Genomic DNA, 17,107 nt, shown 5'->3' on the forward strand with positions numbered 1-17,107 from the left:
ACTGTAAAGGAGGAAGTAAGGACCTTAGAGATTAAACAGTCCAACCCCCTTCTACAAATCAGAAAACTGGCACCCAAAGAGGGGAAAGATCCACCCAACACCTCCAAAGCCAGGCCCAGAATTGAAGTTTCCTGACTTTCAAGTGCAGCTGCTTCTGCCCTGTGTCACAGGCACAATCCTACCAACACCACCACTGACTCTGAAGGTATCCCAAAGCTCCCAAGGCAGGAGACCAAATGCCAGTGCAGGGAGCCATGTAATGATACATGTACCATCAGACTTCTCACTCATTTCCCAGTTCCCTGTTAGGAATAAGTCCCAACTACTCACCAAGTGCTTTGCAGAGCTCTGGATGTTTAATTCCAATAGTTTTCAACCTCTGCAGCAGTTCTGATGAGGTCAGTTGCCGTACTAAGTATAAACCCACTGAGTAGCTCTGGAAAGAGAGACAAGAAGTTGACAAATAGAACAAGGGAGTCTTAGGCAAGCCAACCTTGTCCCTGGTCATATTACTCACCTTTCCATAATTCCCCCAGGTGACAGTGATTCGGTTTGTTGCTGAAGATAGGTACATGAGGTGTGTGAGATTAATGGGACGACAGGGCCGTTTTGGCTCCACTCCAGGTTTATTTGATGGATAGTAGCCCTGAAATAACAATTTTTTCTTTATTTTCCCCAGGAGAAGAAAGGGAATGTCAATTTTTTTTTTTTTTTAATTCAAACTATCACCCAGTTGGGAATATTTTATGAATTCTAAATATTAGATCTACTGCAATCCTCCCTCTCCCTTCAAGCCCATCTCTATTAACACTCTTTTCCAGCAGGAAGCCCGACTCCTTAGCAAATGCCCAACTAATAGAGTGATACCAAGAGGCTAGTATGACTTACCGGGACTGAGCAATAGCTGTGGTTGACTTTCACGGCAATGTTAGGAGGGTACTGATCCTCCTGGGGACAGCTAGTGTCTGTGTAACAGATTCTGCAACAGAAGGAAGGACTGTGTGATGCTTTACTCCCCCACAGATACCCTCCCACTCTTACTGAGACTCCAGTTCCGTTTTGAGATCAGAATCCAAAACATACTACCCCCTCCCCACTTCCCAAGGCCTTCATCTACCCCTGAAATACAGGCTTAGGCAAACCCAGCTATTCTGAGCTGAGTCAGTACTGTATTGTTATGAGGTGAGATGCAGACAGATTTTTCTTCTACACTGTTTTAGCACAAAAGCTGGGGTCACTGCAAAGTTCTTTCTGGATTTCCCCAAAAGTCTCTTCTTGTATGCCTTTTGGACTTCAACAGATCCATTTAACTCACTTACCTTAGTACCACTTGAACTGATTTCACTCCAGGCTGCAACTCCCTGCCAAAGTAAATTCAATGAAAGAAAAAAAAAAAAAAAAAAAAAAAACTAATAAGGTAAAGAATATTCCACAATGTCAATACTATATCCAACAATGACAAAATTCTTTTTCTTTTATTCTGTAATCTAGGTAGTAGCTTTCTTCCAAAGGGATGCAAAATCTTTAGCCAAACTAAAAAACTCTTACAATAATATCATAATGCCAGAATCCATCCATGAAGCAGATGTAAACAGTTATAAATAAACCCACATATGGAGTTGTTATGGAGGAACATTTTCTCTGGCCTCGCTGGGTCTGAAAACACCAGTGGAACCACAGAAGAACAGCATGGTGCCTTTTCCAATTAACCTGTCGTGGCCATTTTAAAAATAAAGAAACTGAAGCACAAACTTGTAAAGCAGTGTGCCAGCAGACAATGGCACAACAGTAGTTCTATACTTGAAGCTCTCTTCTGCCTAATTCTTCCTCTAGGGCAAGGGCTCCAAAAAGTAACAGCATCTACTTTTCCGTTCCCCAAATGAGATAGGGAACTGCCTACACGAAGGAAACTCAGGGTCAACATCCCATCTTTCATTTAATGGTCAAATGTGCAGAACTCTTTTAGTGAGTGGCTTTCACACAGACCTTCCTATGTATTATAACCAGATCTATCCTACCCAATCCCCAAGTATTTAAGTAACATCTGATGAATGCCAGTTCTTGGGCTACAAATACAAAATAAAACAGTCTCTGCCTTCAAGGAGTTTACAATCTAATGGAGAGAAACAAACACACATAAAGGGAAAACCTGTACAAAGGATTTTTTGAGAGTGGGGTGGGGAAGAACAGGTCTAAAAAGGAGGACAGTTTATTTACACAAGAGTTCTAAGGGAGCCCAATGAAAGGATAGAGAAGAGTAAGGCAGGGACACTGAAAAGACAGATCTGACATAGATGGGTGTGAGAGAAGACACACTAATAGTCACAGAAACAAGCTTCGGCTTAGAGTGCCCAGGGCTTTGAATCACAGGGATTCTGAGTACAGTCAAAGGGCAATTGTCATGCCATACATAGCAACAACAGAAACTTGGATTTGATTATCAATCCCTGGAAAGAAGTAAAAAGGCAAGACCAGTCAGCCTCAAAGATTAGGAGCTGGGGAACCTAGGTCTAGAGAAATCTAAATTCCATATTTTCCTTTCCTTGATTTTGTAGCCCCTGATCACTGGGTGTGCCTTAATTTAAAATGCACTATGTATCTGGCCAATTTGTTTTTCTGCTTTCTTCCTGGCAGTATTTCCAACTTTATGAGAAAAATTCTCAAAAACACTCAAGGTACAGCATTCTGAGAAGACATGGGCTATCTGGTCAGGTACAGCTCAGTCTCTGAGGGGGCCTTCCAACTCTAAAATGCTATAAGCCTCCCCTAAACAGTTAAGCATATGACCGGGGAAAGCTACATGGTAGGGCAAACAACTAGACAACTAAGACAAATAGTTTTATCTGTTACATAATGTCCTCTCCCCTTCTTTAAAATGGTATTTGATTAGAGTGCTTTTAAAATCTTTTTTAGTTCTAATATTCTAATCTGGGTCTTCCTGCAGTCACTTTTTGGCCATTTCAATCTTTGCTGGTTTTTGGTCTTTTTTTAACTTAGTATATCAGAGGTAGGAACAGAGAAAAAAATTAAGCCAGGCTCATTGTAAAATAAGTAGCTTTTAGAATGGCTTGATGAGGAAAAAATTTGGATTCAGTAAAGAAACCAGATAAATCTGTCCCCAAAAGATATTCTGGCCAACATAAGGCAAACACTGCAAGCAGGATGATCTAAATCTGGCTCCAGTTTCTATCACATAGGACATAGTGGCCAGGGCACTGATCTGATAGAGATAATGTCTCTCAGGGAAGGCAGCCAGACCATTTGTAGAAGTCCAGGAGAAAAACCTACATACCAACAATGTAGGCGTTGGTATCAAAGAAATAAAAAGTATACAAAAGCAACTATTTTAGTTTTTCTTCTAGTATCACTGCTCTAAAAATCAGAGTCTAGAGTCCAGGCCATGTTTTAGTGAAGACAAAGCATGCAAAAGGGTGATAGTTATTAGAATGTACTGTGAAGAGAGTGTTCCTCTGGGTGTTAGGGAAAATGGTTTGTACACTTCTATTTTTGGTATATTTTCTCAGTAAATATACCTTTACTTAAAAAAAAAAAAAAAGAAAAAGAAAAAAGAAAAAAGAAAAAGCACTGAGGTTTAAGCTTAAAATTCAGTTCAAAAGTATTGAGGCTTTCTGATACCAAATTTTCCTGGAAAGGGGCCTTAAGAGTTAATCATTCTGGGCTTTACAGCCATATGTAAACGTAAAGCTCTCTTGGCCCTTAGATAGACCCAAGTCCTTTAGTCATTAGATCACAAGAGGAATCAAGTTATAGTGTAAAGACTGTGGGATTTTTAATCAGAAAACCTATATTAAAATCCCAGCTCTGCTATGGCACCAATAGGATTTTAACAACATCCATTCCTCCTCTGTGGACCTGAGTTTACTCTTTTACAGGATAAAGGGATTGAACTAGGTATGCCTAAAATAGCTTTCAAGCTTAAACCCTATGATTCTACTAATAATAATTAGTTCTCATATGAAGACCATCCTGCAATAAGCATTTGTAGTCTAAAGGAAAGGGTGCTGGATTGTGGCTCTGATGCTTATTAGTTTTGTGACTGGGCAAGTAGTTTTACTACTGTGAGTTTTTTTTTCTTCCCCAATGAGGATATAGTATTTGTATTACTGACCTCATAGGTGTAAGATGCTTTATAAAGTTAAAGTCATAAAAATGTCAATTGTTATTCTTAACAATGTTTTTTAAAAAGTGACCTGCAGGTCAGCAATACATAGCAAAGAGCATTAGACTTCATTTGAATCCTTGGCTCTGCTACTTACCATCTTGTCAGAAACTGCTCACCTTTTCTGGGCCTCAGTTTCCTTCACTTAGGAGTAGGGGGATAGATTAGACTATGTTAATTCTGAGATCCTTTCCACTTTCATAAATCTGTGACTTTTCCCTTTTCCAAGATTAACTTCAGAGAGCTTTACAATTATGGAATGGGACAGAGGTACTCTGGGTCATATTTAACAACATCTGAAGATCACTATCTTATATGCAGGACAGAAGACAACGTAGAACAGTCTGGTTTTCTCTAGCTTATTTCTCTTGGTGCTATGGAGTCAAATGGAGTTAAAAGAAGTCAGGAAGAGAACTCTAAAGAGGTTACCAGGAAAGCGATGAGTAAGGTAAAGGTACCTGGAGTTTCTGATCAGTTCCACTTGTCTCGGCGTCAACGCAAAAATGCATGGGCTCTCCTGCAGCTTCTCACTATTCTGTGGGACTGAAGACAGAGGAAGAGGTTTTACTTTTCAACACCAAGCAGGTTGATAAGCAAGTTTCTGTGTACTAAAATTTTAGAGATCCTGCAAGAAGAAACAGACTAGGCAGTGCCCTAGAGAATTAGATGAAGAATCTCAGGACTAATAGGAAAGATCAAGGGGAGGAGAAACCCCAACACTTATCTTGTGGCAAATCAGATACGTGATGAATACAGTTATTAACCAATGGGTACTCATTCCAAAGCAGAAACCTGGTGTGAGCAAAAAGGAACTGCTTGCCAACTGATTTTCCACTCTGGTCAGACTGAAGCTTCAATGTCATCTTCAGTTCTACAAGTCCCATTTTAAGGACCCTGACAAATTGCAGCGCACGCAGAGAAAGGAGATCAGGAGGCAGCCTTGGGACGTTCTACATTAGGATCAGTGAAAGAAGACAGAGATTCTGCCCTCAGAGAAGACAGATTCTGCCCCTGCCTGCCCCTGTACGGCCCACCTCAGCTGGCTGCTGCTCTGCCTGCCTACCAAAGCAGAACCCCAAAATGGAAAACTCAGATTTCACATCAACTTAAAGCAAGAACCTTCCTGACAACGAGCGCCAACAACGGAATGGGCTGCCTCTGGAGGTAGAGGAGGTCAAGCAGAGGCTAGATGACTAAACTCTACAGACTGTGACATAGGAGCTGCTTACTTCAGAGGTTAGACAGTGTGACTACTGACATTGTCTCAACCTCCTCATTTTGCCAATGGACCCACACACATGACTAAGAGGTTTTACGCCCTCCAAACTGAAGTTTGGCCTTCATTTAACTGCAAACTTCTGAACTGTTGAGCCAGGAGGGAGAAGGGGGGAAAAAAAAGTCTTGTCCTGTAGCAACTCAAATGTTCTCCTTAAATACCCAGGATTTAAAGCTTGAAGGTATTTTAAGGACCATTTAGTCCAATCCCCTCATTTTATCAATGAGGAAACTGAAATCAAGAGATGTGACTTGTTCATGGTCACACAACTAGTAAGGAGATGGGGAACTCAGGACCTTTGACTTTAAGCTTTTTTTCATTATTCCATGCCCCAGGCAATAAAAAACAGTGGCCTGGAGTTGGAAAGGAGTAAGAGGGATCCTCAGAGGCAATCTGTATGCAGTAGGATATTAGGTAATCATCTATACAATGACAATGGTCTTCTTTTAGCATTATAAGATAAAAGCAATTTTTCTGTGGCCAAAACTAGTTCAGTTTCTCCTGCAGATGTTGGTGTCAGGAAGACATGGAGGAAGGAAGAAAGAAGGTGGTACACATGGGGTTAGGACAAATAGTAAGGTAGAAGCCAAAATCAGGTACTGAAAATTGTGAATGGTAAGGACCTTCATTTCCTCCTCTGAAAGTTTCCTATTTCTTGCTAACAGCTGAGAATAGAAGGGGAGACGGTTGACATTCATCCATCAGTTAGCAACTATTTATGAATTTCACATTTTTAATTTCTACAAGGCTATGAATGCAAGGAAGCAACAAGATGGCTGGCTATTCCCACTCAAAAATCAGAATTACTAAGAATCCCTGGAAGTTTACTCCTCTAGAGCATATCTAAGGAGTCTAAGCTTGGTCCTAAAGTCTCTAACTCTTCCTTAAAACAAGGCATTATCAACTGACCAACAATTTACTGGCTTGAATTTCCTATAAAATATGATGACATAAAATCTATTCACAAGATATCTTAGGATCAAAGAAATATGAGAGCCAGAAGACTTCTCAGACAGTATGCAGAACAAGAGGTTCTTAACCTTTTTATTATGACCTTTCTGGCAGTCCAGTAAAGTCTACCAATACATTTTTAAAACGGTATTTTTAAATGCATAAAACAAAACATAAAGAATTACAAAGGAAACTATATACATAAATGGTTATCAAATGTTTTTTAAATTTTGATTTATGGATCCCATGATAAGATCTAAAGCAATTTGATTTTATTATTGATATTATTGACATTATTATGGCAGTGACATTATGATCAATAGAAGAGAAGATATTATGAACAGTCATACAGCAAGTCTGGGGGCGATGTCTGAATCTAAAAAGAATTATAAGTCAGGTCTTGTACCTAAACTAGTAACACTTCTACAATATAATGTTGGTGAGGAGTTTCAGAAGCCAGGACAGTTTGTCTTTTTTTCCCAACAGCTCCTTTTCTCCCTCAATTTCATATAAATACTGTTCCACAATGGAGTCCCAAACGTCTTTGAGAAAAGTTATCTGTATGTCTCTAAAGCTTTAAGGTCTTTTTTTAAAAAAAAATTTCAATAGTATTGCATTTTTCCAAATACATGTAGTTTTCAGCATTCATTTTTATAAGACTTTGTATTCCAAAATTTTCTCTGTTCCTTATCTTTCCCCTCCCCAAGAGAGCAAGTAATAGATATAAGTTAAATATGTGCAAATCTTTTAAACATATTTCCATATTTGTCATGCTGTGTAATAAAAATCAGACCAAATGGGAAATAATCATGAAAAAGGGAAATAAGAAAAGAAAAGGTTTTATAACAGTTTTGGGCACAGTTTAAAACTGCTTTCCAGAATGGCTGGATCATTTCACAACTCCATCAACAATGCATTAGTGTTCCAGTTTTCCCACATCCCCTCCAACTTTTATCATTATCTTTTCCTTTGATCTTAGCCAATCTGAGAGGTGTGAAATGATTTCTCAGAGTTGTGTTCATTTATATTTCTCTAATCAAAAGAGATTTGGAGCATCTTTGTATATGACTATAAATGTCTTTAATTTTTTCATCTGAAAATTATCTGTTCATATCCTTTGACCATATATTAATTGGGAAATGACTTGCATTCGTATAAATTTGATTCGGTTCTCTATATATTTTAGAAAAGAAGCCTTTGTCAGAAACACTGGCTGTAAGTTTTCCCCTCAAGCTTTCTGCTTTCCCTTCTAATCTAAGCTGTAAGATCTTCAAGGGATACTGATAAAGAAATCAAATATGGGGCTTACAGGTAGTTATAATTTCCTTTACCAATATCCATTAAGTGTACAGGTCATGCCGCTGCCATCTAGTGATCAAATCAATGGAGACTTGTATTCTGATAAAATGCATTACCAGAGTGCCCAATATATATATACAAGGTATGCAAAAGACAAGAAGTCTAGAATTCTCAATGTTGCAAATACATTAACTTTTTAAAATGTCTGTTTCCTAAAATGTACCTCGCCCCTCGATTTTATTTGTTATATAGGATAGCAAGAAGAGAATATGGATGACATAAAAACAAAGTATATCAGTAATTTTTTTTTTTAAAAAAGTTCGGCTTCCTTTGGAGCTATGCCCCAAAGGGCTATAAAACTGTGCATGCCCTTTGATCAAGTAGTGTGTCTCTATGTGGTCTGTATCCCAAGAAAATCATAAAAAAGGGAAAACGATCCACATGGGCAAAATGTTTGTAGCAGCCCTTCTTGTAGTGGAAAGGAAATGAAAAACTTTGAGTGGATACCCATCAGATGAAGAATGGCTGAATAAGTTATGGTATATGAATGTTATGGAATATTATTGTCCTATAAGAAATGATCAGCAGGATGATTTCAGAAAGGCCTGGAGAGATTTACATGCACCGATGCTAACTGAAGTGAATAGAACCAAGAGAACTTTGTACACGGCAACAAGATTATGTGATAATCAATTCTGATGGATGTGGCTCTTTTCAACAATGAGGTGATTCAGGCCAATTCCATAAACCTGTGATGGAGAAAGCTATCCACATCCAGAGACAGACAACCATGGGGACTGAGTGTGGAACACAATATGGCATTTTCATCTTTGTTGTTGTTGGCTTGCTTTTTTGTCCTTTCTAATTTTTTTTTCTTTTCGATGTGATTTTTTGTATATCATAGAAGAAGTACACATGTTTAACATATTGAATTACTTGCTGTCTAGGGATGGGATGGAAGGAAGAAAGGGAGAAAAGTCTGGTGAATGTTGAAAACTATCTTTGCATATATTTTGAAAATAAAAAGCTATTATTTTTTAAAAAATATATGCTTTTGGGAACCTATTGTAATTGGAGATGAAAGCAAAGACACAAAGGAAGAATAGCTTGACTTATCATATAATTGTCAAAAGATGTGGCACAAGCAGTAAGAAGACATTACTCCAGAATGGAATAGTCAGGGAAAGCTGAATGATGGGACATCAGACCTAAAAAGATGGTTCAGGCTCAGACTGGATCTGGGACTTTGCCCTTCCCCATCCTCCTCCATCCCCCAAAATCTAGCCTAACCCTGAATGCATTTCTAGCAGGGAGAATAAGTTGAACAAAGACAGAGAGGGAAAAAAGTTGTGTGACAGAATAGTGTAAGATAAGCCTGGGAAAAGTGGGGTGGATACTACAAAAGGCCTTAAAATCAGGCTGAAGTGTTTAGGTTTAAACCATTACAGTTCTGTACTTCTCCGATTATACTTTTATACATCATACCTTGTATTACCTGGCATCTCTCCTATTATAAATTGTTGAGGCCAACAGCCAACAAGCCATCTCCTCTACAATATCTCATCTGTCTATAGCAGGTGCTCAATATTTGTTAAATGAATACATGATCTTGAACAGGAATTAAAGGCAACTACAGCTATGTACAAGCCCAACACTTGATTTATCAATACTCCTTTTAGATTTTAAGGCTTCAGGGACATACAAGTAGCTTCTTTCCTCAAAGATGTTTGGGACTCCAATCTAGAAGAATATCTATGTGAGATTGGGGGAAGAGGGGCTGACAGCAGATAAAAACAAATAATTTGGTTTTCTGGAATTTCTCCCCAATATCATATTGTAGAATGGTTAGTACAAGACCCAACTTCTAGCTTTTTCTTAGACAGATTTTCTGAGTGACTGCTCATACCTCTCAAATCAGCTGTTATAAAATCAACTTGTTTTAGATCTTAACAGAATAAATTCTTTTAAAAGATGAATGTATTAAACTTCTGTTATTTCCAATTGAGAAGTAACTGAAAGCCAAACTATGAAAGTCAAATCCTGATGAGCTAGATTACACTGTTTAGCAGGCTTTGTCAGTCCATAGTGCTAAAAGGAAAAGTATTTGTTTCAGGAAGGCATCGCATGGAGGAAAAAAGGAAAGGAGGTGGCACATACCAGGTCAGGAGAAATGGTAGGTAGGACTGAGGGTCTTAAGAGTCAGAAATCAGTACAAGAATCAAGTGGATTACAAGAAATGTAAACTGGAACTATTTTAATTCATCCAAGTTTTTGCATAGCATACAAATTTTACTCTTTCCTTCCCCTAATCCTTTCCCAGAGGGCATCCCTTTTCAGGAGAAAAAAAGTCCAACAAATTTAACTAATGTATTGAAAACTTTTGGCATTATATACAGTATTCCATACTGCATGAGAGAGATGGCTCTGACGCCAATCTTGGTTGTTAATATTTCAAAGCATTAAATTTCTCTTACTCTATTGTTGTTCTTTGATTTACATTCTTGCAGTCATTGCATAAATTTAAGTTCTGCTAGGTTTCTTTAAATTTTCTGATCATTTCTTACACTACAATAATAATATTGCAGTACCTCAACATGCCATAATTTGTTCAGCTATTCCTCAACTTCCCATTTTTGCTATAATAAAAAAAGATTGAAAGATTTTTGATACAAGTATTTTTTCTTTTTTATCTCTTGGAGAGGAAGAGAAGCAGTATGGGCTTTTATAGTAGTACCTCTGGGTCAAAGGATATGCACACTTAAATGACTTTTTGGGAAATAGTTCCAATGGGCTTTACAAAACAATCAATTTTCAGCTTCTTTAACAAGTTACTAACATGCTCACCATTCCAGAGCTCCTCTATATTTGCCAATCAGATTCTGAATATGAGATAGAATCTCAGAGATATTTTAGTTTGCATATTTGAAGTATTTTTTCATATGGTTGTTGATAGCATACTAATACATTAGTCAGATACCATAATTGGAAAAAAAAAAAGCTACTCCCTATTTTTCTAGGGTTTGGGGGGGTTATTTTTGCTTTTTGTTGTTACAAAAAGAGCATTATCAATATTTTGGTACATGTAGTGTTTCTTTTTGTCATTAATTTCTCTGGGAAATATGTAGTGAAAACTCTGAGTCAAAGAGCACAGACACTTTAATCATTCGCTTTGCATAATCCCAAATTTTTCCAAAATGATAATTCATAGCTTCACCAACAAAATATTTAGTGTGACTATCTTTCTACAATCCCTCCAACATTGACAACATTGGGTAATATTTTTAACTGGACCTCATTATCACCTTAAAATTCAAAATAAAAAAGCCAGAATTATTCAGTTTCCTTTCATTTACATTCTAGGATAAGCTACTTAGAAATAGGAGCAATAAGTTGAAGTCATAGAGAAAAAGATTTGGGCATTACCTTCTTAAAAAACACATTTATTAACGCATTTATCTATGGGCAAAACACAGAATTAGGTATCAGGGCGACAAAAATGAAAACAGCAAACAGTCTCTGTTCTTAGGGGGAGTAACAATTAAATAACAATTCTTGACAACCAGAACTATCTAAAAATGGAACAGGCTTCTTCAGAAGTATTAAATTATCCAAACTTGAAAGTCTTTTATGGAAGCTGGCTGATGCTTTGTTGAGCATATTGTAGAGGGATTCCTGCTCAGGTACAAGTCAAGCTAGATGCCCTCTAGAATCTTTGCCAACTCAATTTTCCAGCCACTAGCACATTTGATCTGAGCCCTAATAATTTCCCTTTCTACTATGCTGGACTGCTACTTATGATTTTTTGTTTTCTTTTGGTATTGTCTTTTAAATTCTGTCTGCTTTGCCACTGCTAAGATCCTTGGCTAAGCCCTGCTCACCTCTTGCTTATGTAGTAATTTTCTTCCCAATTTCTCCACCAGCTTCTCTCCCTATAAATTATTTTCATATGATTTAATCAGATTTCTGCTGGGATATTTCTTTCAGTCTTTTCAATTGCCTTCTCAAACTACTTATGATTTCCCTACTGTTGGACAAATTCCCTTGACACCTGAAATCAAGGTTTTATTTGACCTGCTCCTCTTTTTCCCCCAAACCCAAACTCACTAATGAGATGAAATAAAACTTTTACTTGTCTGCAAATATCAAAGTCTAATTTCCCATCTTGGAACTCATATTCAGATTCTGATCCTTTAATAAAATGGTTTAAAAATCCAGGATTATTATTTTTTTTTAAACAAACTACACTATTTTGGAAAGAATGTACAAAATCACATTTCTAAATGAAACCAACTGTTTGAACGATTTTATGATAATATATGGTTCTTGGGTTCAAGAACTTATAAAAAAATATAATAACTATATTGCAGAAGTAGAATTTCAAAATGTGTTAGAAAGACAAAAATAAAGAGCTCTTGGATGTCAAAAAAGTGAGAAGATACTGGCAACCTGAAGGGAAGAGGTATTAAAGTTGTGACAGAACACAATGGGGAAGCCTTCATGAAACTGCAAAGTGGACGACCTTAAAGAAAAGGGCTTTAATCCCATCCCCTTTCCTGCTAAAAGGTCTTCCCAATCTTCTTCACTTCTCTAAACCTTATGAAGCCCATCAAGTTCCACGGACTTGCAGAAGTTTTCTCTGAACACACTCCTGTCCAGCTGTTGCCATTGCTCTTTGGGGACAGCCTATGAAGGCAGCATGTATGGTAAAGTAGAATAGACACTTCATTTAGAGAGAGGAATAGAGGGCTCAAATTCTAGTTCTGTTCCTAATCAACTCAGTGACCCTGGCTAAGTTTACACAGCCTCATTGAGCTTGTTCCTTTTATAAAATGAGAAAGTCCTTATGGTACATTTCAGCTTTAAATTGCTATTTTAACATATGGGCAGCTAGGTGGCACAGTGGATAGAGTACTGGGACTGAAGTTAGAAAGATGAGTCTTCCTGAATTCAAATTCAAAGTACAGAAATGTACTAGTTGTATGACCCTGGGCAAGTCACTTAAGCCTATTTGATTCGGTTTCCTCATCTGTAAAATGAGTTGGTGAAGAAAATGGCAAATGGCTCTAGGATCTCGGCTGACAAAACCCCAAATGGGGTCACAGAGGGTCATATATGACTAAAAAACAAATGAACACATACATACCTTAAATATCTTCTCTTTAAACTAGGGCGCTTCCTGAAAACAGTCAACTTATCTTAGATTTCTTTATCTTCACAGACTTAAGATCCCACCTAATAATAACTTTTAACAGATTTTTACTAAATGTCTGTTAATATACTTCCTATTACTCTAAGAGCTAATGGGGCACAGAAGACTAGAAGTTAGGAAAATACGGGGTGGGTAAAAGCGCTAGGTGAATGCTGTCTTAGGCTACTCAAAGATTGTTTAATTACATAATGTGTGTTGGGAGAGGGAGTTCCCACTCCAATCAAAACTAAATGTCTTTTAGGGAAGGCTTAACCTCACTTGCAGATTTTCCATTCCCTTAGCATCTCTTTTTCATGTCAGGGCCCCTAGGGGTACTGAACACTCGAACATAAACTCTGATGTGGGACTGGTGCACTAAGAAAAAGAGAGAATGACTGGATATATTTAAATTTTAAAGCAAGAGATTGAAGCCTCCAGAAGATGGAGCTATAAAGTGAGAATGATGATACCGTATCATATTCCATGCTCCCCAAGTACATGCTAAGCTCAAGAAGAAAATACCCTTTGCTCGGTAGCCCCACCCAGCTGGCTGAACCTATTTTAGGTGGGAATGAGAAATGCACAAGCTTTTCCGGGGTATCTGATGAGGGCTGAAGACAGGAGCACTAATTTAAAGGGATCAACCAGCAGGTCAAATGCTATACGGTGGTAGTAATTAATCCATAAATTAAATTTATTCTCTTCAATAGTGATACTCATCACATATTGAAAAGTAAAATGTCCAGTCTGATTAGCAATTGGAAGGGGAGGAAGAGCGTGGGAGAGAATGAGCCACTAAGTATGACAGGCAGTATGATATTGCTGAAAACACACTGAACTGTGTAATTCAGGTTGTAGTCAAAGCTCTTGTTACTGACAGGTTGGATCACCTTGGTTAAGTCCCTTTATATCTTTAAGACTTAGTATTCTAATGATTTACAGGAGGATGTTGAACTAGAGGAGCAAAGTTCCCTTTCAGCTCAGATGTTTAGTGAAATCATTCTCTCTTGTGGCCTCTCCCCATCCCCCAGCAGCAAGCACTGCATTCTATTTGATTTATGTTTCCTCTCTGCCAGGACATTCTCCATCGGGGATCTATCTATGGCGGCCTGCCCTTCAGAAGAACACGACCACTCAGGAATACTGGATGTTTCACCAGATTGCTAGCAGTAGGCAAGTGTAGAGGAGACAAATGGAAGGCAAAGCCTCTTCTTTCATCCATTATTCCAAAAGAAGGTGCCAACAATGCAGGATGGTGGTTCCAACACCTAATGGCAAGGATGATGTTGGGAGACACTCAGGAACACTACTTCTTATTCAGATCTCTGATAAAAATGGCTTTTTAAAAGTTTTAGAAAAACAGGTATCCTAAGTGTCAACATGACCCTATGGTTTAAAGCTGGAAGAGGTCTTAGAGATCAAGTTGAATTTCCTCCTACCTTTTTAAAAGTTTTGATGTCTCTATAAAAATCTCAGTCCTTTTCACATATAATCCCCCAGGTACGACTTAGTGAGCCTTTCCTTGTAACAAAGAAAAATTATTAAGCAAAATCAACCTCAGTAACCATTGCTGAAAGCACATGTAACATTCCACAGTGATAGTCCTCATCAGGAAAAGAGGAAAGGAACCTTTCTTCCCTTCTCCATGGATAATCATAACATTTAGCTTTTTTGAGCAGGTATAATGACCAAGCTTAACCTCGTAGGAGAAATGAGATATATGCATCTTTTTTTTTTTTTTTTTGGGGGGGGGAGAACAGAACTGAGGGTAAAGGACCATGCATAATGTCATTCAGTTGGTGTACTTTGTTTTTTATTTAAATTATGGCACACTAATTTTTTTAGTTTGTTATCCACTGTATGTCCAGTTTAAGATTTTATTTTTTGATACATTTCTGTAGAGAATGAAATGAAGGATATATATGACATTGAGATAACAAAAATAAAAGATAGCAGTAACTTTAAGAACACAACAATGCACAGGATTCAATTTCATTTTAGTCCAACTTCCTTATTCTACAAATTAAAACTATACAGAGAGCAACATGGAAGGAACATGATTCAAACACTGACTCCAAATGGACCTCGCTCCCCTTACTATACCATGCTGAATTCCTCACTCATTTTAATTTCCCTGGGAAATTTCCATTGGTTTTATCTACTCAAGACCCATCTCAAGCCCAATTCTATGAAGTAAAATCCTCAGCTCATTTCCTTCTCTAATGCCTCAGCTGGAAGGGCAGGTTCACTTCATTTAATCTTTGAAGAGAACACCTAATAGCTGTCCTTCTTTCCTATCCTTCAGTTATTAATCAAGATGCAGTCTTTCTCTGTCAATCCCTCTACCTCTATATTTGATGTCATCACTCCTCCCATCTTCACAGGCAAAAGAGAACCTCAATAATTATCCCCTACCCTATTCAATCTTCAACCCTTACTTGATCCTTCCACTCTGCTAACTCTATCTTTTCAGTAGATGCCTCAACTCAAGTCTTTCCTCTTGCTTAACTTCTTACAATCTGGCTTTCAACCTTATTCTACCAAAGCTGCTCTCTCCAAAATTACAGAGGATCTCTGAATTGCTAACCCCAATGGCCTTTTCTCATTCTCCTTGACTTATCTGGCAGCCTTTGACACTTTTGATCACACTCCCCTCCCTGAGTTTTCAGGACACCACTTTTTCTTGATTTTTCTCCTCCCTATCTGAGTGCTCCTTCTTTGTCTCTTTTGCTAGCAAGTATACCCTGGGACATACCAGAGGGTCCTATCCTATATCTCTTCTCTATCCTACTTCACCTATATAGTGATCTTATCACCTCCCATCTCTATGATGATGATTCTCAAATCTTTATCTATTCTGCCCCAAATTCTAATCCTGAATCTCTCAACTGCCTTTTAAATATCTTAAACTGGGCATACAGTGGACAACAAACTCAATTATGTCCAAAATGGAATTCATTATCTTTTCTCCTAAATCCCACTTTTCCCCTATTTTTGTAGAGTATTACCCCATCCTCCCAATCCCTCAAGTTTCTAACCCAAGAGTCGTTCTGGAATCCTTACTATCACTCACCCCCTCATATATCCAATCTATTACCATGGCTTCTATTTCACCTTTGAAATAACTTTCAAACAAATCCTCTTCTCTCCTGACACTGAATGCGTTCATCACCTCATTCATGGATTACTGCAATAAATAGTCCGAGGTGGGGTCTTCCTGTCTCAACTCCTGCGCCCCCTGCAATCCATCCTCTAAAGTTCAGATCTGATTATGATACTCCACTACTCAATAAATTCCATTGGCTCTTTATTGACTTCAATATCAAACACAAAATACTGTTTGCCATTCAAAGCCTTTTTAACCTAGTTCCCTGCTACTTTAATATCCTATAATAATCTATGTCTCACTGCACTATGATTCTCCCTCCTGCATGTTGTCATCTAGTCTTCTTGGTGTGCTCTCATGACCTGTCACTATCTCCACTGCACTGATGATCCATGACCATGTCTGGAATTCACTCCTTCCTTACCTGTGACTCAAAGTCCTCTTCCCTTAACACACAGCTCAAATATTGTTTTCTGCATGAAGCCTTCCCTGATCCTCCCAACTGCTCACTCCAACTACCTTGTAATTAATTCTTTTATTTATGTTTTCATTTATTTTTCATATGTGCTCCATATACTTCTCTATATACTTGTCTCCTCCATTTAAAATGTTTTCCCCCGGTTGGAACAGAAGTGTTTGCAAGGGTCAATGTTGAAAAATTATCCAAAAATATGTTCTGTCAATAAAAAGCTATAATTAAAAAAAATAAATGAAATGTTTTCCCCCTCCATTATAATTTAAGTTTCATTTTTTTCATACTTATATCCTCAGCGCACAGCACTATGCCTGGCACATATGAGGCACTTAATGCTTGCTGTTGACTGCTGTTACAAAATTATGTGAGTTTTAGGAAGAGAATAATTTCTTTTTTTTTGGTAACAAGAAATATAGCTCTTAGTAGACTTGAGAATATATCTTCCCAGAAATGAGAAGAGAATGCCTAGGAATGGGATAGGGATCCCCTGAGAGGTAGCAAAAAGGAGACATTAATTTGGAACTATGCTCCATAGGCTATCAAGACTGTGCATACCCTTTGACCCAACAATGCCACTACTGGGTCTGTATCCCAAGGAAATCTTTAAAAGATTTAAGATTTAAAAATCTTAA

At 37.9% G+C, this 17,107-nt stretch overlaps 1 protein-coding gene across 1 annotated transcript in view; it reads right to left on the reverse strand.

The window, feature by feature from the left end:
• PIAS4 (protein inhibitor of activated STAT 4) overlaps positions 1 to 17,107 on the reverse strand; it is a 55,514-nt gene that overhangs the window by 30,495 nt on the left and 7,912 nt on the right. The window contains exons 3-7 of the mRNA XM_031947853.1: positions 4,639 to 4,723; positions 1,320 to 1,361; positions 889 to 979; positions 518 to 646; positions 331 to 436 (exon numbers count right to left, since the gene is read on the reverse strand). Of these exons, the coding sequence (XP_031803713.1) occupies positions 331 to 436; positions 518 to 646; positions 889 to 979; positions 1,320 to 1,361; positions 4,639 to 4,723 (453 nt within the window). The remainder of the gene's footprint in view (positions 1 to 330; positions 437 to 517; positions 647 to 888; positions 980 to 1,319; positions 1,362 to 4,638; positions 4,724 to 17,107) is intronic.

The sequence above is a fragment of the Sarcophilus harrisii genome, chromosome 1 (genome assembly GCF_902635505.1).
Source record: "Sarcophilus harrisii chromosome 1, mSarHar1.11, whole genome shotgun sequence".
NCBI classification, from domain to species: Eukaryota; Metazoa; Chordata; class Mammalia; order Dasyuromorphia; family Dasyuridae; genus Sarcophilus; species Sarcophilus harrisii.